This window comes from Hemibagrus wyckioides, linkage group LG11, assembly GCF_019097595.1.
Source record: "Hemibagrus wyckioides isolate EC202008001 linkage group LG11, SWU_Hwy_1.0, whole genome shotgun sequence".
NCBI classification, from domain to species: Eukaryota; Metazoa; Chordata; class Actinopteri; order Siluriformes; family Bagridae; genus Hemibagrus; species Hemibagrus wyckioides.
This window is the reverse complement of record NC_080720.1, coordinates 25,011,200-25,036,333: the sequence shown is the minus strand read 5'-3', so window position 1 is coordinate 25,036,333 and position 25,134 is coordinate 25,011,200. Positions and strand designations below refer to the sequence as shown.

The window sequence follows — 25,134 nt, the reverse complement described above, 5'->3', positions numbered from 1 at the left end:
GAGCTCCCTAAAGTGGCAAAAGATGTTCCAATCAAGGAGTTTTAAAAATAAGAAGAGTGTTTTAAAAAGGATAAGAATAGATGATAAGAACAGGAATGTGGTTGTTGCAAAGTTCATTAATGGTGATTGGTTCATGTGGTAGATGCCATGATAAAATTATACACACCTAAACCATAATTCACTTTGCCAGGTTACACAAAAACTTAAACTATCAGTAAAAATGCCAGTGATTTTCATATATGAGAAAAACCGAAAAAGAAACTATAAGAGAAACATGCATGTGTGAAGGCTTGGTTGGGATTGTAGAGAGGTACAGGGCAACATTTAGACAACTTTAATATTTTGAGATAATATCTCAAGCTATTATGATTACTACTATTGCCACAGTGAAAACACCATAGCAAGTGGATTTACTACTAGTTGTAGGTCAAATTTAAAATTGACACACATTTAAAACACAGATAACAAACTTTTTTAACTTTTTGAAGCAATGCCATATTATTTTAAGAAATTACATGCAAAAAAAACAGTTTACAGTGACCATTGCACCTTCCCTGGCCACCACCTATATAACAGAGTATACAAACAGATGTCAGCTAGAGAACTGTGCTTGTATCAATACCACAGCCATAGCCCCATTCTCCCATCTCATCATTACTCCCAAGGAAATGTTAGCAAGTTCAAGCTCCGCTGCTACACAGCTTAGACAGACAAGCCAATTGACCATGTAAAATTCCTTTTTCACTAGTTCCCTGTTTGCCTCCTACCTTCAGCAACATTTTTTATGTCTCTCCTACCTATATCCAGTTTGTTGGAAATGTTTACAGCATTACAGTTTATTAAGGAGATTTTATTTTTAATAGACTGAAACTTTCCTACTTCCAAGAAACTTGTTTCTCTAGAAACCTCTTGCAGTGCAGTCACTAGAGTTTTTGTTCATTTATGGTGTGTGTGTGTGTGTGTGTGTGTGTGTGTATGGAAAACTAGCTAAACAGGTAAAACACCAGGTGCATGCTACATCTTTATAAACACTCACTGACCTCACTGCATACATGAGTTAAGCACCAAATAAATGACTCAAGTTAGATTTGGTTTGTGATTTAATGTTGTGATTTTTGGTTTGATTTATAGCTCAGTACGAAACTCTGCATAGCTAGTAGGCCTATAGGCTGCCTCAAGTTCCCAATTTGCCTGGCAATGAAAATAGGTTTTTGGTGCAGTTATGCGCTAATAGAAAGCAATGCATGTGAAATGTGTGAAACGCAAAAACAACTCAAAATTGTAAGCACATAAAAATGAACAATGTGTTCTTAAAAGTCTTCCTTGGGCTGTTTTGCTTGTGGTCCAAAAGGTTTTTTCGTCATGTGGCATCCCAAGTAGAGTGGAGTCGAGAACAATTTTTTTTACATTCTAGTTTTAATTGCCCAATATCCAAAGTTAAATGCCTCCTCAACTGCTAATTGCTGCAACCTCTCAAGATAATTACCCCAAAGAAGTACCCCAATGACTGCTTAGCGCTATACCCATAAATACTATTTTACATTGTTAAAGTAATGCAAACCTCTGATTGGCCCAAATGGAAATCTAAATGTCACCCTGACTACTAATTGCTGAAGATTCCAAAAAGAAATGTCTGTGTGACTGTGTGCATATTGTCCCAAAACCAAAAATGTAAGTATCCTTGTGACCTTTAATTTCCCACAACTCAAATATAATTTTCATTTTTACTGGTAATTGTTCCAAAGGCCTAAAATAAGTATACATATAAATTGTAATTGCCCTAAACCAAAATATACATATTCACCTGTCTGCAAATTGCACCAACACCAAAAAATATGAATACCTTTAATGACCTCTAATTGCCCTAAACCCAAATATTAATTGCCTCATGACTGCTAATTGCTCCAAGTGCTCCAAATCTGAATATACATTGATCAGGAATAACATTATGAGCACTGACAGGTGAAGTAATTAACACTGATTATCTCCTCATCATGACACCTGTTAGTGGGTGGGATATATTATGAAGCAAGTGAACATTTTGTCCTCAAAGTTGATGTGTTAGAAGCAGGAAAAATAGGCAAGCGTAAGGATTTGAGCGAGTTTGACAAGGACCAAATTGTGATGGCTAGACGACTGGATCTCCAAAACTGCAGCTCTTGTAGGGTGTTCCCGGTCTGCAGTGCTCAGTATGTGTCAAAAGTGGTCCAAAGAAGGAACGGTGGTGAACCAGCGACAGGGTCATGGGTGCATGTGGGGAGCGAAGGCTGAAGGATCCAACAGACTGTTGCTCAAATTGCTGAAAAAGTCTGGTCCTGAGAGAAATGTGTTAGAATACACAGTGCATCCCAGTTTGTTGCATATGGGGCTGCAGACCAGTCAGGGTGCCCATGCACAATAGCCACTTGAGCATCAGAACTGGACCACAGAGCAATGGAAGAAGGTGACCTGGTCTGATGAATCACTTTTTCTTTTACATCACATGGATGGCCGGGTGCATGTGCTTTGCTTACCTGGGGAACACATGGCACCAAGATGCACTATGGGAAGAAGGCAAGCCAGTGGAGGCAGTGTCATGCTTTGGGCAATGTTTTTCTGGGAAACGGTATTCCCTGATGGCTGTGGCCTCTTTCAACAGAATAATGCACCATGCCACAAAGCAAAAATTGGTTTAGGAATGGTTTGGTCAGCACAACAAGAAGTTTGAGGTGTTGACTTGGCCTCCAAATTCCCCCGATCTCAAACCAATCGAGCATCTGTGGGATGTGCTGAACATACAAGTCCGATCTATGGAGGCCCTACCCCGCAACTTACAGGACTTAAAGGATCTGCTGCTAACATCTTGGCCAGATACCACAGCACACCTTCAGGGATCTAGTGGAGTCCATGCCTCAGTCTGTCCATGCCTCATGCCTGGAGTCCATGCCTCAGGCTGTTTTGGCAGCAAAAAGGGGACCAACACAATATTAGGCAGGTGGTCATAATGTTATGTCTGATCGGTGTATAAATGTGCAATTCCAAATATTAGAAATATTAGAGAAGAATTAGGGTGTGTTTGTGACAATTAGCAAATGCTGGAGATTGGTCATTTGGCATCACTATTATGATTAATAGAAAATGAACAGGGAATAAAACACAAGTTTTATAGCTCAGGCATTGTTTGTGGACATGCTCATATAACAGACATGGATCATGCCTAAAATCGGGAGATGGGAGATGTGTGCGATTACTATTTTGCCATTCCCAAGTATGTGTTTTGAAGTTCTTTGATCAAATTTCCCTTATACACACTCGCAGAGAAATCAGTAGCAGGACCCAAAAGACCATAAACTGAGTGTAATCACCAAACATCTGCAGCAAATACATCTTACATCATACATCAAAACACTGAATATTGGTGTCTAATTTTGCATGGGCAAGGACCACTTACATTTTCCTTAGAAAATATCAATTCTGGTTACTACTATTATTGTTTTACCTGATATTCTGTGTATATCCCCTGCCTACAGTTTTTGAGATATCAAAACCAAACCAAACCAACATATCCGGGCTGCTAAGTATATAGCATTTTAAAAAATTATTTATCCTGCCTGTTTTTTGTTTATTCTGTTTTTCCTCAATTCTTAAGATACAACCACCAGGAAACACCAGGACCTGTCATGTCAAATGACACTCATCCGCTGCATTTTATCCATCCTTCTTTGTTCTTCTGTCGTGGGGATTTTTTTAAATCACAAAAACTGTGAGGTTAGTTAGCAGCCGAAACAATTTGTAGAAAATTAAAATAATTATAAAATTTATTATATAACTTGGATAACCATACTGTAAAATTGTGTAGTCCTAATAACTAGGTGCATCTTCTGCAGAAATGCTTAAAACCCAAAATAAAGAAACCCCTGAATGCTTAATACCCCAAACCAAAAAATAAATACCCCATAACCTCTAAGTGCCCAAAGCAAAAAATGTTACCACCATTACTGCTAATTTCCCCCAAACCCAAAAATTAATGGGTTTACAGTGGATCAGTAGTGACCTCTAATTGAACTGTAGGGTGTACGTTCCTTTTTCTCTTGACTTTATAATATACCACCCATGTGCCGCAACAGAACTGCATTATTAATGTGTGCCCCATCTCAGCAACTCTAATTTCTGTCTCCTCTTGACTGTTTTGGGTCAGCATAAGGCAGAAATGGCATGACTAATACCAAACAGTTGTGTGAGCCGGCCAGTGCCCCAGAGATTGGCTGAGATAGCTGGGTTAGAGCTCTGACACTGAGTCATGGAGAACAAATAGCTACACTCTAAAATAACAGGTGTCTGTGCTACCTCTAAAACTCCAAATCAACTATAAACTTGTGAAGGGACATGATTTTGTTTACTTTGTTTGTTTCATATTTATACAAATTATCAGCTAATGGTTAAGGGCTTGCAGAGTCAGCTTGACTATAGTAAAAGTAAAGGACAATTGCAAGGATCTTAATTCAAAACAAAACTTAAAAACAAAAAAAAACTTCATACGTTAAATATAGTGCTCGGAGTGTTGGTAAAGATTATTGGTTTATTATGAAAGTTTTTATTTGGTATGGTTTGTTTTTTTTTTCTTTTCTTTTTTTAATGAGAATTCTCATGAAGTTATGAGAATTCTAAACTTAATGAAAGTTAATGAAAGGGGAAAAACATATCTAATACAATTATTGAGACCTCTGCACTTACGTTTATTGAGACCATTTGCCTAAATTGCAGCACTGAGTCTTTTCCTGTAATTCTTAATGAGCCTGGAGAATATAGAGTCAGTAATTCAAGATTACATATAAGATATAGGAGCTCTTGAGTACCGCAAAAGATTGATTCTGTAGTTATTAAACTATTATTGTAACTTGGGAAGTGTATTTTGATCATATGGTCACTGTCCTAAGATCCAGCCATGACCCAGCTGTAGCTCCTCGGCAGTGGCTAAGAGCTCTAACTTTTAGAGCTATGATTTGTGAATATGGCACAGACAGCTCTTTCTGTAATGAATCATGTAAAATCTTGGACACAGTATTTTAATGATTTACCTGATGGTTATGACATAAATTCTTTTTAATGATTGCCTCATATAGATCATCACCAGATCTAACAGTGTTAAATCTCTAAAATTGAAAAAGAGGATATGCTCACTTAAAAATTAACTGAGATATGCAATTTAGCTGTTGATGTCTGAAATATTTAGTGGTTCAGGCAAAAGTTCTGGTTAAACTTCTTATGGTCCACCTTTAATCTATACTCTTGTCTGATACTTTGCCTCCTTGTGATGTGGTATTAGAGCATTCCAGCTTGGTCTGTAAATTGGACCCTATAGTGGAGCTTTCAGAAGAGGACAAAGGTAAAAACAAATGATGTCCCATAGAAGTCATTGGCATGTATGCATGCAGCTCTGCATGGATGCCATGTCTTTCTTTCTGGTCTGTGTTGTAAAGTCATTGAGCATGTACCAGTATGTTCAAGCTATAATCAGGAAAGAAAGTTACATTGGAGTTGTTTTGAGCATGTTTGGGGGAATATGCTTCCTTTGCATATTTTATAAGAAATATGAGGAAGAAAATGAAGATGTGCTTTGCTCTGGGGGTCTGTGCCTCTTGTGATGGAGGCATTTATTAAATTTGGTTGTACATTAATGACATTTTAATGTTTTTTTCTGCCCAGAGTCATCAAGCTTCTCGGAAGGCCATGCTGACAGCCAGTCAATGCAGCAGAAAGTGAATGAGCTGCTGAAGAATACCAGTCTTAAGAGGGACATGAACTTGGCTGTGCAGCAAAGCCTCTATGACAAGCTGTTACACTTAGGCATTGAGCCTGTATGTCTTCTGTACCTTTAGCATACATATTTCTATATTTTTGCAAGCCATGAAATATAATAGTGCTGCTTATGTTTATGATTTTACTTCAGGCTGCTGGTGGGATCTCTTGGACAACATATGAGAGCGCTATGGCTCATGTGTCGTCTGAAAGGCAGCAGAGACAGAAGGTTTATGCTGAGTACCGAAAGATACACAAGGATCTCAGCCAAAAATTAGACAGGCGAGTTAAGGAAAGGAGCACACGGCCTGTTGTCAAGCCCAAACAATCAGGACAAGGTCAGTATCCTGCATTTTTTTTATACATCTGTAAAGTGAGTGTTGCACTGTGTGAACTTCATTCATTTATTATATACATTTTTTTTTGAAGACAGACAGAGAGAAACAGGAGTGACAAACCACATAAACTGTGTTTAGGTTTCTGGAATTTTGTGCTCTTGTACAGCACAGCAGGTGGTCAGGTATAAAGCTGACTTGAATATACTGGAAAATAAGACTACCTACGTTATCAACAAAACACTCTTTGCCCATGAACTCTCCAGAAGGCTTGTCTAAACAAATGTTTTCTGGCTGGACTTTTGTACTTTAATTCAAGTAGAAATTCAAATTGAGGACTTCCACATTTACTTAAGTAACATTTTAACTAGGGTATCTCTACTTTCACTTAAGTACAAGGGATGTGTACTTTGCCCACTACAGGTGATTCCAACCACTTACCTTCCTCAGCTTTGCTCTCCATAGTGGTCATTGTAACCAGCTCCAAAATTAATATCATAGAGATCAGTATTAAATGCCCATTGACAAATAAATTGTGTACCTTAACACAAAATGTACTGTTGTGTCAATTTTAGCACAGTTCATGAAAACAGCTGTTATTCATGCTAGTGCTTTTCTGGCTTTAGCAAGATTTTAAGCACTGACTTATTTTTATTCAGTTCAAACGCTACCTCAGTCCAGGCCGCGGTCCAGCAGTCTTCCCAACAGACAGCAGTACACACCGCAGCCGGCTCATCAAAACAACACTGCCACTCATTCCTCAACCTCCACACAAATGGCACATCACAAGTAAGCAGACTTGGAGTCGGCCCATCTGAGGTAGATACATAAAACGTAATTATGTAAAAAAACAAAATCTTACATTTTTTTTATCCACTGTCTCTCTTGTTTCTACAGAACCCCTCAATTCAGTCAAGTTGAAGACTCCTCAGAAGAAGAGGAGTTAGACAAAGACTTTCCTCATGTACAGAAAGCCACAATGAAAAGCCACTCCCCAGGAGTTCAACAGCACACTGCTACCCCAGCTCCAGCTTCATTACAGAAAGCAGCACAGAGCTCTGGATCTCACCAGACCCCAGTGTTTAGCATTAGCAAGATGAAAGTGACCATGTCAGAAAGTGAGAGTGAGTGGACAGAAGGCAGTGAGATGGATGAGATTTCCCTAGATCAACTGCAGAAGCACACGGACCAGAATGGAAATGTGACAAAGACTTTGTGCAGTAAGAAATTGTTTCAGTGCCTTGTGTTCATAAGATTAGGGCTCTAATATCATTTGGCTTTTTGTAATCTCAAAATAATAAACCATAACAAGGCCACCTTGTTCATTTATGGAAACTTGAAAAAGAAGAAACACCAACCAATTACTGCAATAATAACTACTCATTCTAAAATGGGGACAGACTATCAAGGGAAAGAGTGATTGCATGTGCAAGAGAGTGTGTGCCTTGGGACTATGGTTATTGTCATCATAGCTGTCTACCATGGTATTTTGTAGCTGAGATTAAATAATGAATAATGAAGTGCAGATTTTCAGCATTAATGAGAATCCTATTCAGGGGATAAATGGTCTTTGGTTAATTTTAATCAAAATCACCTTTATTGCCAGAGTACTGTGGGATTGCATGTACAATGAATTTGTTGTACTGGTGCATTGTAATAATGAAGCAAAGAGGCATAAATATAAAGAAACTATAAGCTCTGAAAACTATTAGTATAAATGTAAAAGTTAAAAAAAATTAGAGAAATATAAAAATTTTAGAAAATACAGTAAAATATTTATAAGCAAAATAGTACGGGATGTGCAAAAGTGGACTAGATGCAAGGAGGCAGATAAGAGACCATGGTGGGTCCTGGATATTGTTGATGAGAACAGTTGCAGATGGAAAGAAACAGTTTTCATGAGGTTTTAGCCTTGATGGACTGCAGTCTCCTGTAGGAGGGGAGTGCATCGAAAAGATTGTGTCCAGGGAAGTACCTTGATCTTCAGCACATACTTGAGGTCATGGTGGAAGGAGTTCACAGTATTGAGTGAGGAGTCGCACAGGCTGATGGGTCTGGGTCTGACTGGGGTCTACCACTATCTTCTCTTTTTTCAAAGCACTGAGCTCCAAGTTGTTCTAACTGCACCAGGTCACCAGATCTCCAGCCTGTAGGCTCCTGTAGGCAGATTCAATCCCATCAGAGATGAGGGTGATGTCTGCAAACATCAGTAGCTTGACCGACTGGGGACTGCAGCTGTTGGTGTACAGGGAGAAGGGTAGAGAAGAAAGAATCAGGCACACTCAGCTGGCAGTGCTTGTCCTGTTGCAGAGCTGGAATAATTATATTATAAGCAGAGCTGAATTCAATTCAATTTATTTATATGGTGCTCTTAACAATGGACATTGTCTCAAAGCAGCTTTACAGAAGAATAGAAACAGAATAAAAATGATAAAGTTTAAAGTGAATTTACTCTTTATCCTTAACATTTATTCCTAATGAGCAAGCCTGGGGCGACGGAGGCAAGGAAAAACTCCCTGAAATGATATGAGGTAAAAAGAGAGGAACCAGGCTCAGAAGGGAACCCATCTTTATTTGGGTTAGGGTTAGTATGTAAATGTAGGGACGCATGTAAATGTAAATAATGTCCACAAACAGTATCCTGGCAAAGGTTCATGGGGAGTCCAGGTGCTGGAGGATCTTCAGACCTGTTGGCCCTGTAGGCAAACTGCAGGGGGTTTGGAAGAGGTTTGCGATGAATTTGAGGTAGGACAGCACAAGGCACTCTAAGAACTTCATTACCACGGATGTCAGACCAACAGGTCTATAGTTATTAAGTCCTGTTGTTCTTAGCTTTTTGGGGAGAGGGATGATAGTGGAGGTCTTGAAGCATCAATCTAGTATGGTGTTTAAATATATCTGTAAAGACTGGAGAGAGCCGTTTCAAGTGGTATTTGGAATCTGTTGATATCAAATCTTAGTCCATAAAGTCCATAAAGCCATCACTTCCAGTGAAGCTAAGCTTTGTTAAGCTGGAAAATTAACAAACCCATCAGAAAGACAGCAAAGAATTGTGTCTTGCATAAGAATTATATTATCTATTTCATTACACTGAAACAGTGTTGAGTTCTAAATCATTATCATGTTGGTCTTGAAGATACATTATTGTTTTTGAAAATTTGTAAATTTTGGAACTTGCAATGCAATATTCAATACATTCTTTATTAAGATTTCAGAGACCCAGATGCTGAAATGCATGTGTCTGATCCAGTGTTTCTCTCTCCGTAGGTTATGTGAAGGCATTAAGCAATAATCTGCAGCAGCAGCTTGCAGACCAAAGCCATAAAAAAACAGCAAGAGTTGGAATCCCAGATAAACTTGCAGAAATCACCAACACACATGATGCCGTGTGGAAGATTAAAGTAAGAGCTGTTAGTTTAAATGATGTATCACCATCTGTAATTAGAGCTACAAAAATATTGACTATTTCGATATACTTCTAATGCAAAGGTTTCAATAAACTTCACTGCTTACTGGTTTGGACTGAAACTGCACAAAATGCAACGATATAATACGTCTGTTCAAGAAAATGATCATCTTTATTGTATTCTGGGATTCTAGTTGCTAAGACTAATTTAGTTGTGTTAAGGTGAAATACCCTCAATGACTTACCCGTTTCTGTTCCTTGCCATAACTTGGAACAGGCTTAAATTCCATGTTCAGAATAGATCCATCACAACAAAATAGTTCTACATTATCTTGATGTTTAATAAGAATTTTCTGCTGATAGAAAAATGTTATTAATATTGCCAAAAACATTGCAACATGACATCTGTTTATTTTAGAAATCACAGTATACAAGTATATGTTTTTGAAGACATATCATTTTAGTGTGGGGGAGCAACAGGAAATCTGACTTTTAATGAAACATTAATGGTTATCTGTAATTTGTGAAGGGGTGTACAGGAGACATCAAAATGTTTCTTCGTGAATTATACAGTTATTTATTCAAAAGATATTGCATATACTGTGAAGGATGTTTTAACATGTGGTTCTGTGCAGCAAAATTAATTTTGTTTGTCTTTGTTACTACTCTGTTATGTGTTACAGAACACTGGTTTTGAGGACGATAACGATGATGACTGGGATATTTCCTCTTTAGAAGATGTTCCTGCAGAACACAAGTCCACTGTAAGGAAGAGCATGGACAAGAGTACTGACACCAGCACTAGTGTATGGGGAACTTTTACTGAACCGGGACCAGGTATGGAGAGCTTATAACTTATTAAATAATTACAAAAATAAAGTCGCAAAAAAAAAAAAAAGATAAATCATTGCACTGTCATAGTGTGAAATTCTAAATCATTATGCAGTAACTGCAGAGTTTTAAATAACCCTTTGCTTTCAGAACAGCCTCACCTCTTTATGGCATGATTGTCGCAGGCAAATCCTGAGATGTTTCAGGTGCATTTCCTTGCATCTCTTGTTTTTACCACAGGTGTTTTGTTGGATTCGGATCTGGTGACTGGGAAGACTATTAAAGAACATTAAACTCACAGGCTTTTTTTTTTCAGATTCGTTTCTTCTCCCCACAATTGTACATAGTGGATATTTAAGTTAATGCAGCTTTTCGGTCAGTCTGGCCATCTTCAGCTGAACTCATCAACAAGGCATTTATTTCTGAACTGCCACTCACTGAATGTTTTTTTCTTTATTGCATCATTCTGAGTAAACCCGTTGTGATTTTCAGGCACAACAATTCTACTCAGACCAGCCCATGGTCAAAGTCACTGTGATCACATTTTCCTCATTCTGATGGTAGATTACCTGTAACTACTTCGCCCATATCTGTACGATTTATGCATTACACTGCTGACACACAATTGGCTGTTCAGATAATTGCATGAATATGAGTGTGCATTGTGTTGAATCATCTAGAAAGTCAAAGAAATCACAACTTGAAATAGATCTCGAATCTTACCATAATTTCCTGGTCAGTTTCTTTTCTGATGTGACTTCTGCTAAGACTCCACAACAGGGACCATCTGTAGTGGTCAGAAGGATATTCTGCAAAGGCTATAAGCATAAATTTAGATAGGAAGTCTCTAATTTAGTAACTGTCAAGGATGTGTATATCCCTTCTTTTTCTGTTGTTTTAGCAGTTCTTCTCAGCTGTATTAAACTTCTTATCCTCACTTCTGACTAGGATGTAGACATGTGCCTCGAAACAACCTCTGTTGTCACTGCTTACAGACGCAGATGCTCTCATCCACAAAGCCGAAGCCATAGTGTGGTCGGTGGGCTCAGAAATTGGCTGCTTTAAAGAAAGCATTTTTAAAGAATCGTTAGCTTCCCATTACTCTTGAGCTTCTGGCACTAAATAAAACCTGGATATCTTCACAACCCAGCTACACTTGGTACTCTATCATCTGAACATGTTTTCTCTCACATACCACAAAAAACATCTGCTTAGACCACCTGCTAAAAGAAAAAGCTGGAAAATTCTGCACAAGATCCCCAAAAGCTCCACAACATGCTCAACCTCTCAGCTCCTCCTGCTCTGTTCTCCCTGACTGGTGAAGACCGTTTTCTGACCTAGTATCAGAGGAGATCTTGCAATCCTACCACCTGCCCACTGGATCCAATTACTTCCACAACTCTCCAGACCATCTCGCAAGTCCTCTTCCCATTCATTGTTAATATCATTCCATAACATCTGTTCATGCACCAATTGCCTTCAGTGAGAACAGGTTTATTCCTATTCTGGCAAATCCCACTCTGGGTCTCTTAGACATCAGCAACTACATACCAGTATCACTTCTTTCTTTACTTTCTGAAACCTATGAGCGCATTAAGTCATCTGTCTGTTTATCTCTCACAGAACAACCTCCAAGATCCCAACTAGTCTGGCTTCAAAGCAGCACATTCCACAGAAACTACGCTTTTGGCCTTCACTGAAAAGCTAGTTACTGCCAGATTGGCCTTTAATCCTCATCCTCCTCAACCTATCAGCAGCGCTTGAAACAGTCAACCACAAGACTCTCTTGTCCACCTTCAATGGTTTGCTTCCTACCCTGAATGTCAGTCATATCAGGTGACTCTGTGGGGATTCAGATCTGCATCACACAACCTCTCCACTGGTGTCCCACATGGCTCAGTACTTGCTCCTCTTTTGTTCTCCGTCTATACTTGACCTCTTGGTGAAGTCTTATCCTCAAATGGGTTTTTGTGTCGCTGCTCTCCATAAGACAATATTGTTTCTGCTCAGATCTCAGCATTTTATGGATGGCAACTCATCTGTTAAAATTTAATCCCAGCAAAACTGAATTGCTGTTTATACCAGGTGAACCATGTCAGGATATTGTGATTTCCCTGGACAACTTGCTGATCTCACTTTTGTTCATTACCCACAACCTTGGGGTAACCATATCAACTGTCCGGTTCCTCTCACATTGCTTCTCTGACATGCTTATGTCGATTCCTCTTTTATGAAATCAGAATCCATTTTGTGGCTCATGTGTGCATTTTTATGTTTTATGTACACATCTCCAACACAGATAAATATAATTGCTTTTTTGTCTTTGGGACTTTTTGGTCTCTACTTTTGTTGGTCTATAATTAACTATAAGAGAATACTTGTAACTCCTCACATGAATTGATTTTAATGCATTTTTGTATTCATATGCATTTGAATGTGTTTGTGTGTTACAGGTCTTAAAGAAACTGGCACTGGCAGCACACTGAAGAGCAGTATTGTGACAGTTAGTGACTGGGATGACTCGGATGGTGCAAAAATATAATGCCACTTGGTAATAACCAATAATAATCTCCCAAAAATTGACACATGAAATAAAAGATGGGCAAAACCAGTTTTTTTTTATTATTATGAATGCTGCTGATTGAACATGTTCAGAGACATTGGTAATATGCTGGAAATTGTATACATATATATTGAAGTAGCTGTAATAATACTTGAATTCCTTAATATTTGTGATAAAGTTCAAAACTATTCACAGACCAGAAAAGCAATATAGTCTTTTCTTTGAACCTGACCCTGTCCTTGATGGATACAGTGTTAATCAGAGGTGGACAGTAACGAAATACGTTAACTTGAGTACTGTACTTAAGTACACTTTTTGAGTATCTGTACTTTACTTGAGTATTATTTTTTCTGGAAACTTTACTTTAACTTCACTACATTTGAAAGACAAATATTGTACTTTTTACTCCACTACATTTCTGTCAAGTTCATTGAGTAAAAAGTACTTACCTTAATCAGAGGATGATTTTTTTTGTAAGTTTGACTTATTTGACCATAGTACGATTTCTCTCTACTAGTGATCTGTTAGACATAGTATCACTGTCACAACTAATGGTTTGAAATTTTTGTTTTGATGGCAAATAAGTCTTTTTGTTAAAACAGTGTTTGTTGTTGGGCAGTTATACAGATACATTTATACAGATACAGTTTTACAGCCACAGTTGTGTAGCTGGGTTTTAAAGCAGGTTGGATATTTTATCTAATCAGTCTTGCATTTAGGTTTTGTAACATTCTAAAAGCTCTTAATTCCACAGATACTACAAACTGGTCAGTATATTCACTAGGTTGCTACAAAATGTACTGCAAGTATTGCATACAACAATGCAACAATAATAAAACAATGCGTTGACATTTACTTTTTACTTTTGATACTTAAGTACTTCTTAAAACAAGTACTTCTGTACTTTTACTTAAGTAAAAATCTGTCTTTACAACTTTTACTTGTAATGGAGTAATGTTTGACCAGTAGTATCTGTACTTTTACTCAGGTAAGGAAGTTGTGTACTTTGTCCACCTCTGGTGTTAATCATTTCAAACCTTATGTGACTTTGTAGCAAATATTCATTGATTTTTTTTTATCATAGAAAAAACAATGTAAACAGTACAATTTAGTTAAATTGTGCTTTACTTTTTGTTTATAAGACTATGCAGATATAATATGTATCAGCTGAGGTGTGCAGGGAACTGTTTTTCCTTAATGCTCTTGCAAAAAAGTTTGACCCACAGTTTATGTGAACCTGTAAACAAATAAATAATTCATACCCTAGTGGCCCTGACCAGGATGAAGCTTTTACTAAAATGATTGAGTAAACATAAACACATGCAGCAGGGACATTACTGTATCCAATACATGTTCTTGTTATTGTGTCCTCTCTTTATCCTGCAAGCTTCAGATTTACCTGGCCATGTGAGAAGAAAAAAAATATATATATGCTTCCACAACTTTTTTTGCTGGGTCCCAAGCAGTCCCATTCCTCTGACCAGAGAGTATGTTCATGTGCAGCTTTTCCTGTTATTACCAATGCTGCATTAACTAATATATAAAAGACTTTACAAAGACTGAGACTGTCAGTCATACATTTTTCTGTCAATGGGTTATGTGAATTCTTATTTTTCATTTATATTAATAATAAAATAAAATTAATTCTTTAAAAAAAGACACTGCATAATGTTTCTTTAATTGCAATAACTGTTAGTTTTTACCTGCAGCAAGAAGTGTTAACAGAAACTTAGTTTATTAAGAGTATCTAAAAGGCCTAGGAAAAAGAGAGTGATCTCCCTTTCCATATCTTACATAATACATATGACAAGTTGTACAATAAAGCACACCAACTATTAAATTGGTGAATACATTTTTTAAATGGCCAAAAAACTCTTAATCTGTTTTTTACTTTAGCAAAACGTGCACAACATGAAGGTTTTTTCCTGAAGGGGCTGATTATCTTTTTTATTGTTACATTTCATCCTAGATTAGCTTTTCCTGCATATCTGTTCATGCTGAGTTTTATACTACTGCATCACACCTTTAAGCCCCTTAAGCACCTTTAAGTCAGATCCACTCTGTATATTGTTTCCAAAACATGGGCTTCACACATATGAATCCATGTTAAGTGGCATGGAGGCTGTTGTCTTATGGGCTCTGTATGTCCTTGTCCTTCTGTTTCCTTTGCTTGCTCGGCTTGGATGGAATAAGGGGGGCATAATAGCTGTAGTGGGCCTGGAGTAGGCAGGCAACATATAGGTTCCTCTGGTTCGAGCTGTCATATATGTCCCTCTTGATCGAGCTCGTGTGTAAGTATCTGCCCGAAATAGTGTGTCATTTGATCTAAGGAGAGGATTAAAGAGTGACTTTAGAGATGTCATGGTGTCATGGTAAATGGTTAGATTGATCAAGGTTATCCATTTTCTTTATATATTATTATTTTCTGAGAAAGTCTGGTATTATTCAATTTACTATATATTAACCTTACCCTGAGTTAAATCCTTCTCTCCCAGAGAAATAACTCAAAACTGCACCTCCACATATAAGCAAACTGGAACCTCCCCATCCTATAAATAAAGCTGCACCAAGTTCAAATCTGCAAAAAGAATAAAATAAGTCTCAGAAGAGTGGACATGAAGAGTGAACACTGTGTTTGATTAAAAGATTAAGGCAATGAAATATAGATAGCTAATACAGATAAAAACAATTACTAAAATTTATATAGGTAGATGGAATGAGGGAAATTCTTGTTACGGCAGCTTAGTCAGTAACTACATTATGACCACCTGCCTAATATTGTGTTGGTCCCCCTTTTGCTGCCCAAACAGCCCTGACCCATCAAGGCATGGACTCCACTAGATCTGTGAAGGTGTGCTGTGGTATCTGGCACCAAGATGTTTGCAGCGGATCCTTTAATTCCTGTAAGTTGTGAGGTGGGGCCTCCATGGATCGGACTTGTTTGTCCATCATATCCCACAGATGCTCAATTGGATTGAGATCTGGGGAATTTGGAGGTCATGTCAACACCTCAAACTTGTTGTGCTGAACAACATTTCCTAAACCATTTTTTCTTTGTGGCAAGGCACAATATCCTGCTGAAAGAGGCCACAGGCATCAGGAAATACCGTTTCCATAAAAGTGTGAACACGGTCTGCAACATTGCTGCAATATCCACATGGATGGCAGGACCCAGAAGAATATGCCTATGAATTTTTTATTTTTTAAATGTTCTGTAAAATGTAATTTTAAAAAAATCCACATTCTTGTACTTAAAATAGATAAAATGACCTGCAGGTGTATCACATCAGGTGCAAACTATTAGAACATACATTAGTTACAGAGCATTTTGAAGGAGGCTTGCCTTATTTAAACCTTGGACATTTAGCTTGGTTTGCTCTTAATTGTTGAAGTGAGAGGTATCACCATGGTTAGAAGATGCTTATGAGTCTGGTAAGGGATATTAAAGATCTCAAAAGAATTAGTAATCAGCCATTCCATTGTCCTGAAAATCATTTAAAACAACTGCCAACCTGGCCAGGTCAGGCCGTCCAAGCAAATTCACCCCAAAAGTAGACCGCAAGATATTTAAAGACATCTCCAAAAACCCTAAAATATCATCATGGGACCTACAGCAAGCTTTTGCTACAGTTTATGCCAAAGTGCATAAATCTACAATCAGAAAGAGACAACATAACTTTAATTATTATGGGAGGTGTGCAAGAAGGAAACCTTTGCTAGACTGAAGTCTCCCAAAGAACACAAAGACAAAGGCCAAGACTTCTGGAATAATGTGCTTCGGACAGATGAGTCTAAAATTTAATTATTTGGACACCATAACAGGGCATGTTTGACGTAAACCAAATACAGCATTTTAGCTCATACCAACTATGACACATGGAGGTGGAAGTGTTATGGTTTGGGGATGCTTTGCTGCAGCAGAACTTAGCCAGTTCACCATCATAGAATCCATTATGAATTCTACATTGTATTAGAAAGTGCTTGAGGAACATCTGTCAAAAAAATTGAAGCTAAAGCAGAACTGAACCTTGCAACATGACAATGACACAAAACATACCAGTAAATCCACCAAGGACTGGCTGAAAAGTAAAGTATCCCTTTGGGGATATTTGAAACGGACTGTGCATGCAAGAAACCCCCCAAACATCACACAGCTGAAAGAATTCTGCATTGAGAAAACTTTCATTCAGTCGATGTCAGAAACTGGTAGATGGCTACAAGAAACGTCTCATTGAGGTTATTTCAGCCAATGGGGGAAACACTAGCTATTTTCCTCAGATGAAATACTCGTTTTTGTTGATTTCTTTTGTTTAATAAGTGAAAACAAAGTGATATTTTGTTGTTTATTTTGTTGTATGCAATTACATCACTTTCATCTACAGGTACAAAACAAGATCAGAAATTGACATGTTGACATTTCTTAATAAAGAACTGAATATTCAAACAGGTGTCCTAATTTTTTCACATGACTTTATATATACTCACACACAAAGTATAGTATAGGACTAAGAAGAAAACCTTAAATATACAATACAATAAGTTAAATGTTAAATGTAGTAGTGCAGATATATGGTGCAGAAATATTTACATCAGTATTTACATCACTCTACACATGCTAACTGGCAGTAGATAATGATATGAAGAACCTAGAATATATTATATATTCTATTGCATATGTGATGTCAGTGTTGACATGGCAGCTATTATCACTCAGCCGTAATTTACACTGAGTATGCCTTTATGCTTTTGTAAATTTGTGTTGTACAACCCCTGGCAAAAAGTATGGAATCACCACTCTTGGAAGATGTTCATTCAATTGTTCATTTAATTGTTCATTTAATTGTGTAGAAAAAAAACAATCACAGACATACCACAAAACTATTTTCATTTAACATTCCAGCCCTCTGGCTTTATGAAAACACTTACAAAATAAAAAAGAAAGAAAATTGTAGTCAATTACAACTGTTACAGATCAAACAGAGGAAAAAAATATGGAATCACTCAATTCTGAGGAAAATATTATGGAATCACCAGGTACTTTGCAGTTCTAAAACAAACACCTGTATCTGATTACATCTGCTAATTAGTCTGCAGTTAAAAAAGAGTGCTTGCACACCTTAGTGAGCTGTTGAACCAAGCTTATTGACATAAATCATGGCTCCAACACGAGAGATGTCAGTTGAAACAGAGGATTATAATCCTTCTGGAAGAAGGTAAATCTCCACGGAATGTTGCAAAAGATGTTGGTTGTTCACAGTCAGCTGTGTCTAAAATCTGGACCAAGTACAAATCAAAAGGGAAGGTTGTAAAAGGGAAGCGTACTGGTAGACCAAGAAGGACATCAAAGTGTCAAGATAGAAAACTTACAGCAATATGCCAGAAAATGCACAACAAAACAAATGAGGAACAAATGGGCAGAAAGTGGAGTCAATGTCTGTGACCAAACTGTAAGAAATCACTTAAAAGAAACGGGATTTACATACAGAAAATCCAAACGAAAACCATCATTAACATCTAAACAGAAAAAAAACAAAGTTTCAGTGGGCTGTGGATGACTGGATGAGAGTGATATTCAGTGATGAATCACGAATCTGCATTGGGCAAGGTGATGATGCTGAAACTTTTGTTTGGTGCCGTTCCAGTGAAATTTATAAAGACAACTGCCTGAAGAAAACATGCAAATTTCCACAATCATTAATGATATGGGGTTGTATGTCAGGTAAAGATATGGGAGAGATGACAGTTATTAAATCCTCAATAAATGCACATTTGCAAGTTTATATTGAGATTTTGGACACTTTTCTTATTCCATCAATTGAAAGGATGTTTGGTGATGATGACCTCATTTTTCAGTATCATAATGGGCAAAAGCTGTGAAAACTGTCAGTGGCATGGCCTGCAAATAGTCCGGGCCTCAATCCAACTGAAAATCTATGGTGGAAATTAAAGAAAATGGTCCACAACAAGGCTCCAACCTGCAAAGCTGATCTGGCAATAAGAGAAAGTTGGAGCCGGATTGATGAAGAATACTGTTTGTCGATAGTTAAATCCATGCCTCAGAGAATTCAAGCTGCCAGAGGTGGTGCAACAAAGTACTAGTGGTGTTTTTGTTTGGTGATTCCATAATATTTTCCTCAGAATTGAGTGATTCCATATTTTTTCCTCTGTTTTATCTGTGAAAACAGTTGCAACTGACTACAATTTTCTTTCTTTTTTATTTTTGTAAGTGTTTCATAAAGCCAAAAGGTTGGAATGTTAAATGAAAATAGTTTTGTGGCTTGTCTGTGATTGTTTTTTTTCTACACAATTAAACATTTGAATGAACATCTTCCAAGAGTGGTGATTCCATACTTTTTGCCAGGGGTTGTATACTATCTTAGATAAACTTATGTTTACTCACGAGAAACTCAATTCTACTAAAAGACAGGGGAAAAAATTATATAGAGGCTATAGTATACAATGCTTAACTTATAAGTAGGAGGTTATACAGTTAACTAAATGAACTTTTTGAGAGCTAAGGATTCAGCCATTTGGGAAGTCTGGGAACTACAGGGGATGGACAATGAAACTGAAACGCCTGGTTTTAGACCACAATAATTCATTAGTATGGTGTAGGACCTCCTTTTGCAGCCAATACAGCATCAATTCGTCTTGGGAATGACAGATACAAGTCCTGCACAGTGGCCAGAGGGATTTTGAGCCATTCTTCTTGCAGAATAGTGGCCAGGTCACTACGTGATGCTGGTGGAGGAAAACGTTTCCTGACTCGCTCCTCCAAAACACCCCAAAGTGGCTCAATAATATTTAGATCTGGTGACTGTGCAGGGCATGGGAGATGTTCAACTTCACTTTCATGTTCATCAAACCACTCTGTCACCAGTCTTGCTGTGTGTATTGGTGCATTATCATCCTGATACACGGCACCGCCTTCAGGATACAATGTTTGAACCATTGGGTTCGGAATGGTTCGGTAGTCCTTGGCAGTGACGCGCCCATCTAGCACAAGTATTGGGCCTATGGAATGCCATGATATTGCAGCCCAAACCATCACTGATCCACCCCCATGCTTCACTCTGGGCATGCAGCAGTCTGGGTGGTACGCTTCTTTGGGGCTTCTCCACACCGTAACTCTCCCAGATGTGGGAAAGACAGTGAAGGTGGACTCATCAGAGAACAATACCTGTTTCATATTGTCCACAGCCCAAGATTTTCGCTGCTGGCACCATTGAAACCGACATTTGGTATTGGCACGAGTGACCAAAGGTTTGGCTATAGCAGCCCGGCCATGTACATTGACCCTGTGGAACTCCAGACGGACAGTTTTGGTGGAAACAGGAGAGTTGAGGTGCACATTTAATTCTGCAGTGAGTTGGGCAGCTGTGGTTTTATGTTTTTTGGATACAATCCGGGTTAGCACCCGGACATCCCTTTCAGACAGCTTCCTCCTGCGTCCACAGTTACTCCTGTTGGATGTGGTTCGTCCTTCTTGGTGGTATGCTGACATTACCCTGGATTCCGTGGCTCTTGATACATCACAAAGACTTGCTGTCTTAGTCACAGATGCACCAGCGAGACGTGCACCAACAATTTGTCCTCTTTTGAACTCTGATATGTCACCCATAATGTTGTGTGCATTGCAATATTTTAAGCAAAACTGTGCTATTACTCTGCTAATTAAACCTTCACACTCTGCTCTTACTGGTGGAATGTGCAATCAATGAACATTGGCCACCAGGCTGGTCAAATTTAGCTATGAATCCTCCAACACTAAATTGGCCAGTGTTTCAGTTTCATTGTCCAACCCCTGTATATGCTAGTGCTTTCTCTGTGTTTCACTGCGTTTGAAGGCAGTATGTGATTGCCAGGGCAGAACAAGCACTTTGATTAATCAATCATAAATGCAGGCTCATCAGCTGATGCTGAAGTGATCAGAAAATCAACCACTAAGTACTATAGCCTATAATATAAATAACCATTGAAAAATTTTTTTTTGTTGTTTTCATCATGTTGTTTTTCCAAGGGACTCTCTATTTGGCACATGTAAATATTGTCTCACTCTGAACTTATTCTATGTTTGTTTTAATTTTATGTTATATGTTTGGTTCAAGGGATTTTGTATTTTGCACACATATAATAAGAAAAAATCAATAATAATAATAATAATAATAATAATAATAATAATAACAATTTACATGTTTTCTTTATCACTTACCTCTGTGGCTTAAAGTTTACATCCACAAATTCTGCCCGCATTCTGTTTCCCCACATGGAGTACACTGCCATACCACTCAGCCCTGTGATAAAAAGGTTTACATCAGTTCATAAACAGAATAGAGCAATATTTTTATAATTAAATATGATGTTTTACCTGATGCCATAAAGGTAAAGGCAGCTGCTAATGTCACTCTTGCATTAGCAATTTCAGAACCCCCAATCTTGGTGCACTTCATTCCAATCAAGGTGAGCACAGCCCCCCAAAATCCAAAAATTACAGCGACAATGGCCAGAGCACGGCAGACATGCAAGAAAACTGAGGAAAAGGTGCAGGGATTAAGCAACAAATCCACAAAATACAACAATTATGACATTGCATATAGGTCCATATTTAGGTTCCTTCAGTTATTTTAGCTGTCTACCATAGTGTAGACTTTCAGCTTTTAATTGGTAAATTTTCAGGGACCAAAATTAATTGGACAAGAGAGACAGCAAATTGTGTGATCTGAAGTATACCACCTTGTCTTTTGCCATGGGCATACAGCGGGCAAATTTTTCTCAGTAAATATATTTCTAAAGGTGCTATTGAAATCACATTTTCACAAAATGTTGGTAACAACCCATGTAATCCACACATGCAAAGAAATCAAATTATAGATGTCCATAACTTAAGTTATTTGTAGTTATTTGTGAAATGACACAGGGAAAATATATTGAACAAGTGTACTGAAATTTATTTAATACTTCATACAAAAGTCTTTGTTGGTAATGACAGCTTCAAGACGCCCCCTGTATGGAGAAACTAGTTCCATGCATTGCTCAGGTGTGATTTTGGCTCATTCTTCCACACAAACAGTCTTGAAGGTTCCTGCGGTCTCTTCTGTGAACTCCGATCTTTAGTTCTTTCCAGAGATTTTTAGTTAGATTCAAATCAGGTGATTGGATGGCCAATCTAGCAGCTATAATTTCTTTCTCTGAAACCAATTGAGAGTTTCCTTAGCTGTGTGTTTGGGATCATTGTCTTGCTGATGTCCAGCTTTGTTTCATCTTCATCATCCTGGTACACGGCAGCTGATTTATCAAGAATATATCTATATTTTGCCATTCATTTGTCCTTCAATTTTATGAAGTTTGCCAGTACCATATGCTGAAAAACAGACCCACACCATGATGTTCTCATCATGCACTGTTGGGATTGCATTTTGGGGCTGATGTGCAGTGCCATTTGTCTTCCAAACATGGTGTGTATTATGGCATCCAAAGAGTTATGGCATCCAAATTTTAGTCTCATCTGACAGGGCTATATTCTTTCAGTATTTCACAGGCATGTCCAAATATTGTGCAGCAAACTTTAAACAAGCTCCAACATGCTTTTTCTTCAGCAGTAAAGTCTTGTGTGGTTAGTGTGCATACAGGCCATGGTGGTTGAATGCATGACTTATTGTTTTCTTTGAAACTATTGTACCAGCTATTCCCAGGTGTTTCTTAAGCTCTCCACAAGTGCTCATTGGTTCTTTGACAACTCTTCTGATAATTCTTTTCACTTCTCTGTCAGAAATCTTGCAAGGAGCACCTGGTAATGGCCAGTTTATGGTGAAATTATGTTTTTTCCACTTTCAGATTATGGCTCAAACAGAGCTCACTGAAACATTCAGAAGTTTTGAAATCCTTCTGTAACCAGTGCCAGCAGTATATGTTTTACCCATCATGAGATGTTTCTTGTGTGACACCTTGGTAATGACACCTTTTTATAGGTCACCAGTTGGGACTGAACCAGCTGATAGTAATTTGCTCTGAGAAGGAGCAGGATTGCTTTCTAATTACTGATTGATTTCAGCTGAAGTCTTTGTTTGAAGTCTTTTTGCACCTTCCTTTTTTCATGCGTTCAATACTTTTCCCAGTGTTAATTCACATTATTACACATAATTATGGTCATCTATGTTTTGATTTAATTTAAACTTTATAGTTGTTTTTCATTCTCTGTTTCAGTACTTCAAAAGCTGCTTTGAGACACTGTCCATTGTTAAAAGTGCTATACAAATAAATTGAATTGAAAAATTGAATTGAAAATTTCTTTGCATGGGTTGTTACCAACATCTGGTGAACATTTCATTTCAGTAGCACCTTCAGAATTATATTTACTGAGAAAAATGTTGACATGTTCAATACTTATTTTACCCGCTGTTTCCCTTGTACTACCAAAGGAGCAGGATGAATTCTGGGATGCATATATTATGTATTATATGAACTTTATTATTATGCATTGGATGGCCATTTACACTGCAGATGGACAATGGCTCAAAGTCTACCTCAAAGTAAACCAAGACTTTTTTTTTACGGCAAATCAGGGAAATGTTCTGCAATGGCTAAATCAAGTCTGAAGGCAAAACTGTACGCCAATTTCATTTGGTCATTTAAAAAAGTGGAGACAAACATCAGATGTTTGAAACATCTATAATTCCCACACTATTCACCCTATTGGGATTTATATACCTTTATTTTAAAGCTGAAAGTAATTTGAGGGCATATTCAATATTGAATTTTTATTCATTATTTAAACCCCAGTATACTGTGATAGACAGCTAAAATAATACGTTTCTCAATCTCCAAATATTTAAGCACAAGACTGTATTTTACATTAGAATTTTGTTTAATTAAGATGCTAATATAGTTTATAGTGAGAATTCAAGAATGCAGCCCTTTACCTGGAAGGGCCATCAAGGAAGGATAGTACTTGCAGTCAGAAACACCAGTGGTGTCAGATACACAATCCATCCACAGGTTGGAGTAGTAGTTGACTGTGGTGAGTACAGCATCTCCTACCTCAGAGAAATTCCAGTACTCAGTAGGCAGAGTAGAACAGATCAGGAACCATCCACAAATGCAACACAAAAAACAACCAATTTCTATATACATCACAGCTGTGCGCCTCATTATGCTGGCTGCATACTACAACAGTAAGAGACTCCAAAACAAGGGAATAGCCTGCTTAATTTTATCAAACAAAGCTGTACGTGAATTGCTGAAGAGAAAAGAACTCTGAAGCATCTGGCTCTGAAAGACAACCTCTCTTATGTTGTTATGCATGCTGAAGCCTGAAAATGGAAATCTTCTAAGCTACTGCACAGTAAGCAGTATTCATATCTAGTGTGTATCTACCCAAAACTGAGTGGAGACTATCTGATGAGGGCAGTTTCTCTAATTACCACTTGTTTATTATGACAAAAGGACATTACCCATATGGTATAGAATATCATAGGGGTCAGACGGGGAACAAAGACGCCCTTATTTCTTTCCCAGGGAACTAATGTGTCAGTTGACCATGCAGCAATGTTCCCAGTGCCCTCTAATAAGAAAAGTTAAGCACATTCTTTAATTCTAGTTATCAGAGTGTGACTTGTCTAGTTAACTGTGACTTGAGTTAAAGCTAAGAGATTAATCCTAGTAATGAAATGTACCTTTCACAGCTGAAAATGCAGGCTGACAGACAGGCTTGAGTGGAACAGAAGAGCTCATCAGGAGATTACAAGTTTGGGTGGGAGTTCTGGTGGTACTCTCACCCCTGTCACTAACAAATTATGACATATGTGAGCTCATGTATGTGGAAGAAGTCTAGATGTGTTAATAGATAACTCTAAGGAGTTAAATAGTTTAGATCATGGCCCCTTCAATGGCAGATCACCCAATTTTTTGATTACATATTAGATTACAGTTATATTATCACACATCACAATATTAAGTAACTGTTGCATTCTTCTTTTCCAGGTTTGTACTGCAGAAAAGGTCATATTCTAATATAAATAATTGCGAAATACATATGCAGACAAAACTAATATGTGACCAGGAGACAGCCGTGGACAGAGCCACTTGGAGACTATCACACCGCCATCTGTTAGCTTGCGACAACAAGGAATTAGTGTCTATAATGAACTGAGAAACTACACTAACCTAATAGTTCCTCATGGGCCCTTGGTTGCTGTTGTAGAAAAGAAATTTACATTATTTAC

The 25,134-nt window shown here is 37.8% G+C and overlaps 2 protein-coding genes across 5 annotated transcripts in view; one reads left to right on the top strand and one right to left on the bottom strand.

Moving 5' to 3' along the window:
• Positions 1 to 14,785, top strand: part of dzip1 (DAZ interacting zinc finger protein 1) — a 30,680-nt gene extending 15,895 nt beyond the window's left edge. For 3 of the 4 annotated variants that reach the window (XM_058403502.1, XM_058403501.1, XM_058403503.1), the window contains exons 11-18: positions 5,306 to 5,365; positions 5,686 to 5,837; positions 5,930 to 6,116; positions 6,773 to 6,902; positions 7,011 to 7,333; positions 9,381 to 9,514; positions 10,203 to 10,356; positions 12,804 to 14,785. In XM_058403502.1, the coding sequence (XP_058259485.1) occupies positions 5,306 to 5,365; positions 5,686 to 5,837; positions 5,930 to 6,116; positions 6,773 to 6,902; positions 7,011 to 7,333; positions 9,381 to 9,514; positions 10,203 to 10,356; positions 12,804 to 12,892 (1,229 nt within the window). In that variant the 3' untranslated portion in view covers positions 12,893 to 14,785. The remainder of the gene's footprint in view (positions 1 to 5,305; positions 5,366 to 5,685; positions 5,838 to 5,929; positions 6,117 to 6,772; positions 6,903 to 7,010; positions 7,334 to 9,380; positions 9,515 to 10,202; positions 10,357 to 12,803) is intronic. The other variant, XM_058403504.1, reaches the window with a different exon arrangement.
• Positions 14,786 to 14,830: 45 nt separating this feature from the next.
• Positions 14,831 to 24,251, bottom strand: cldn10d (claudin 10d). The gene is made up of 5 exons (XM_058403505.1): positions 23,833 to 24,251; positions 21,282 to 21,443; positions 21,126 to 21,207; positions 15,384 to 15,491; positions 14,831 to 15,238 (listed from the first exon to the last, which is right to left on the bottom strand). The coding sequence occupies exons 1-5, from the start codon at positions 24,059 to 24,061 to the stop codon at positions 15,001 to 15,003; spliced, it is 819 nt and encodes a 272-aa protein (XP_058259488.1). The 5' UTR covers positions 24,062 to 24,251; the 3' UTR covers positions 14,831 to 15,000.
• Between the last annotated feature and the right edge of the window lie 883 nt (positions 24,252 to 25,134).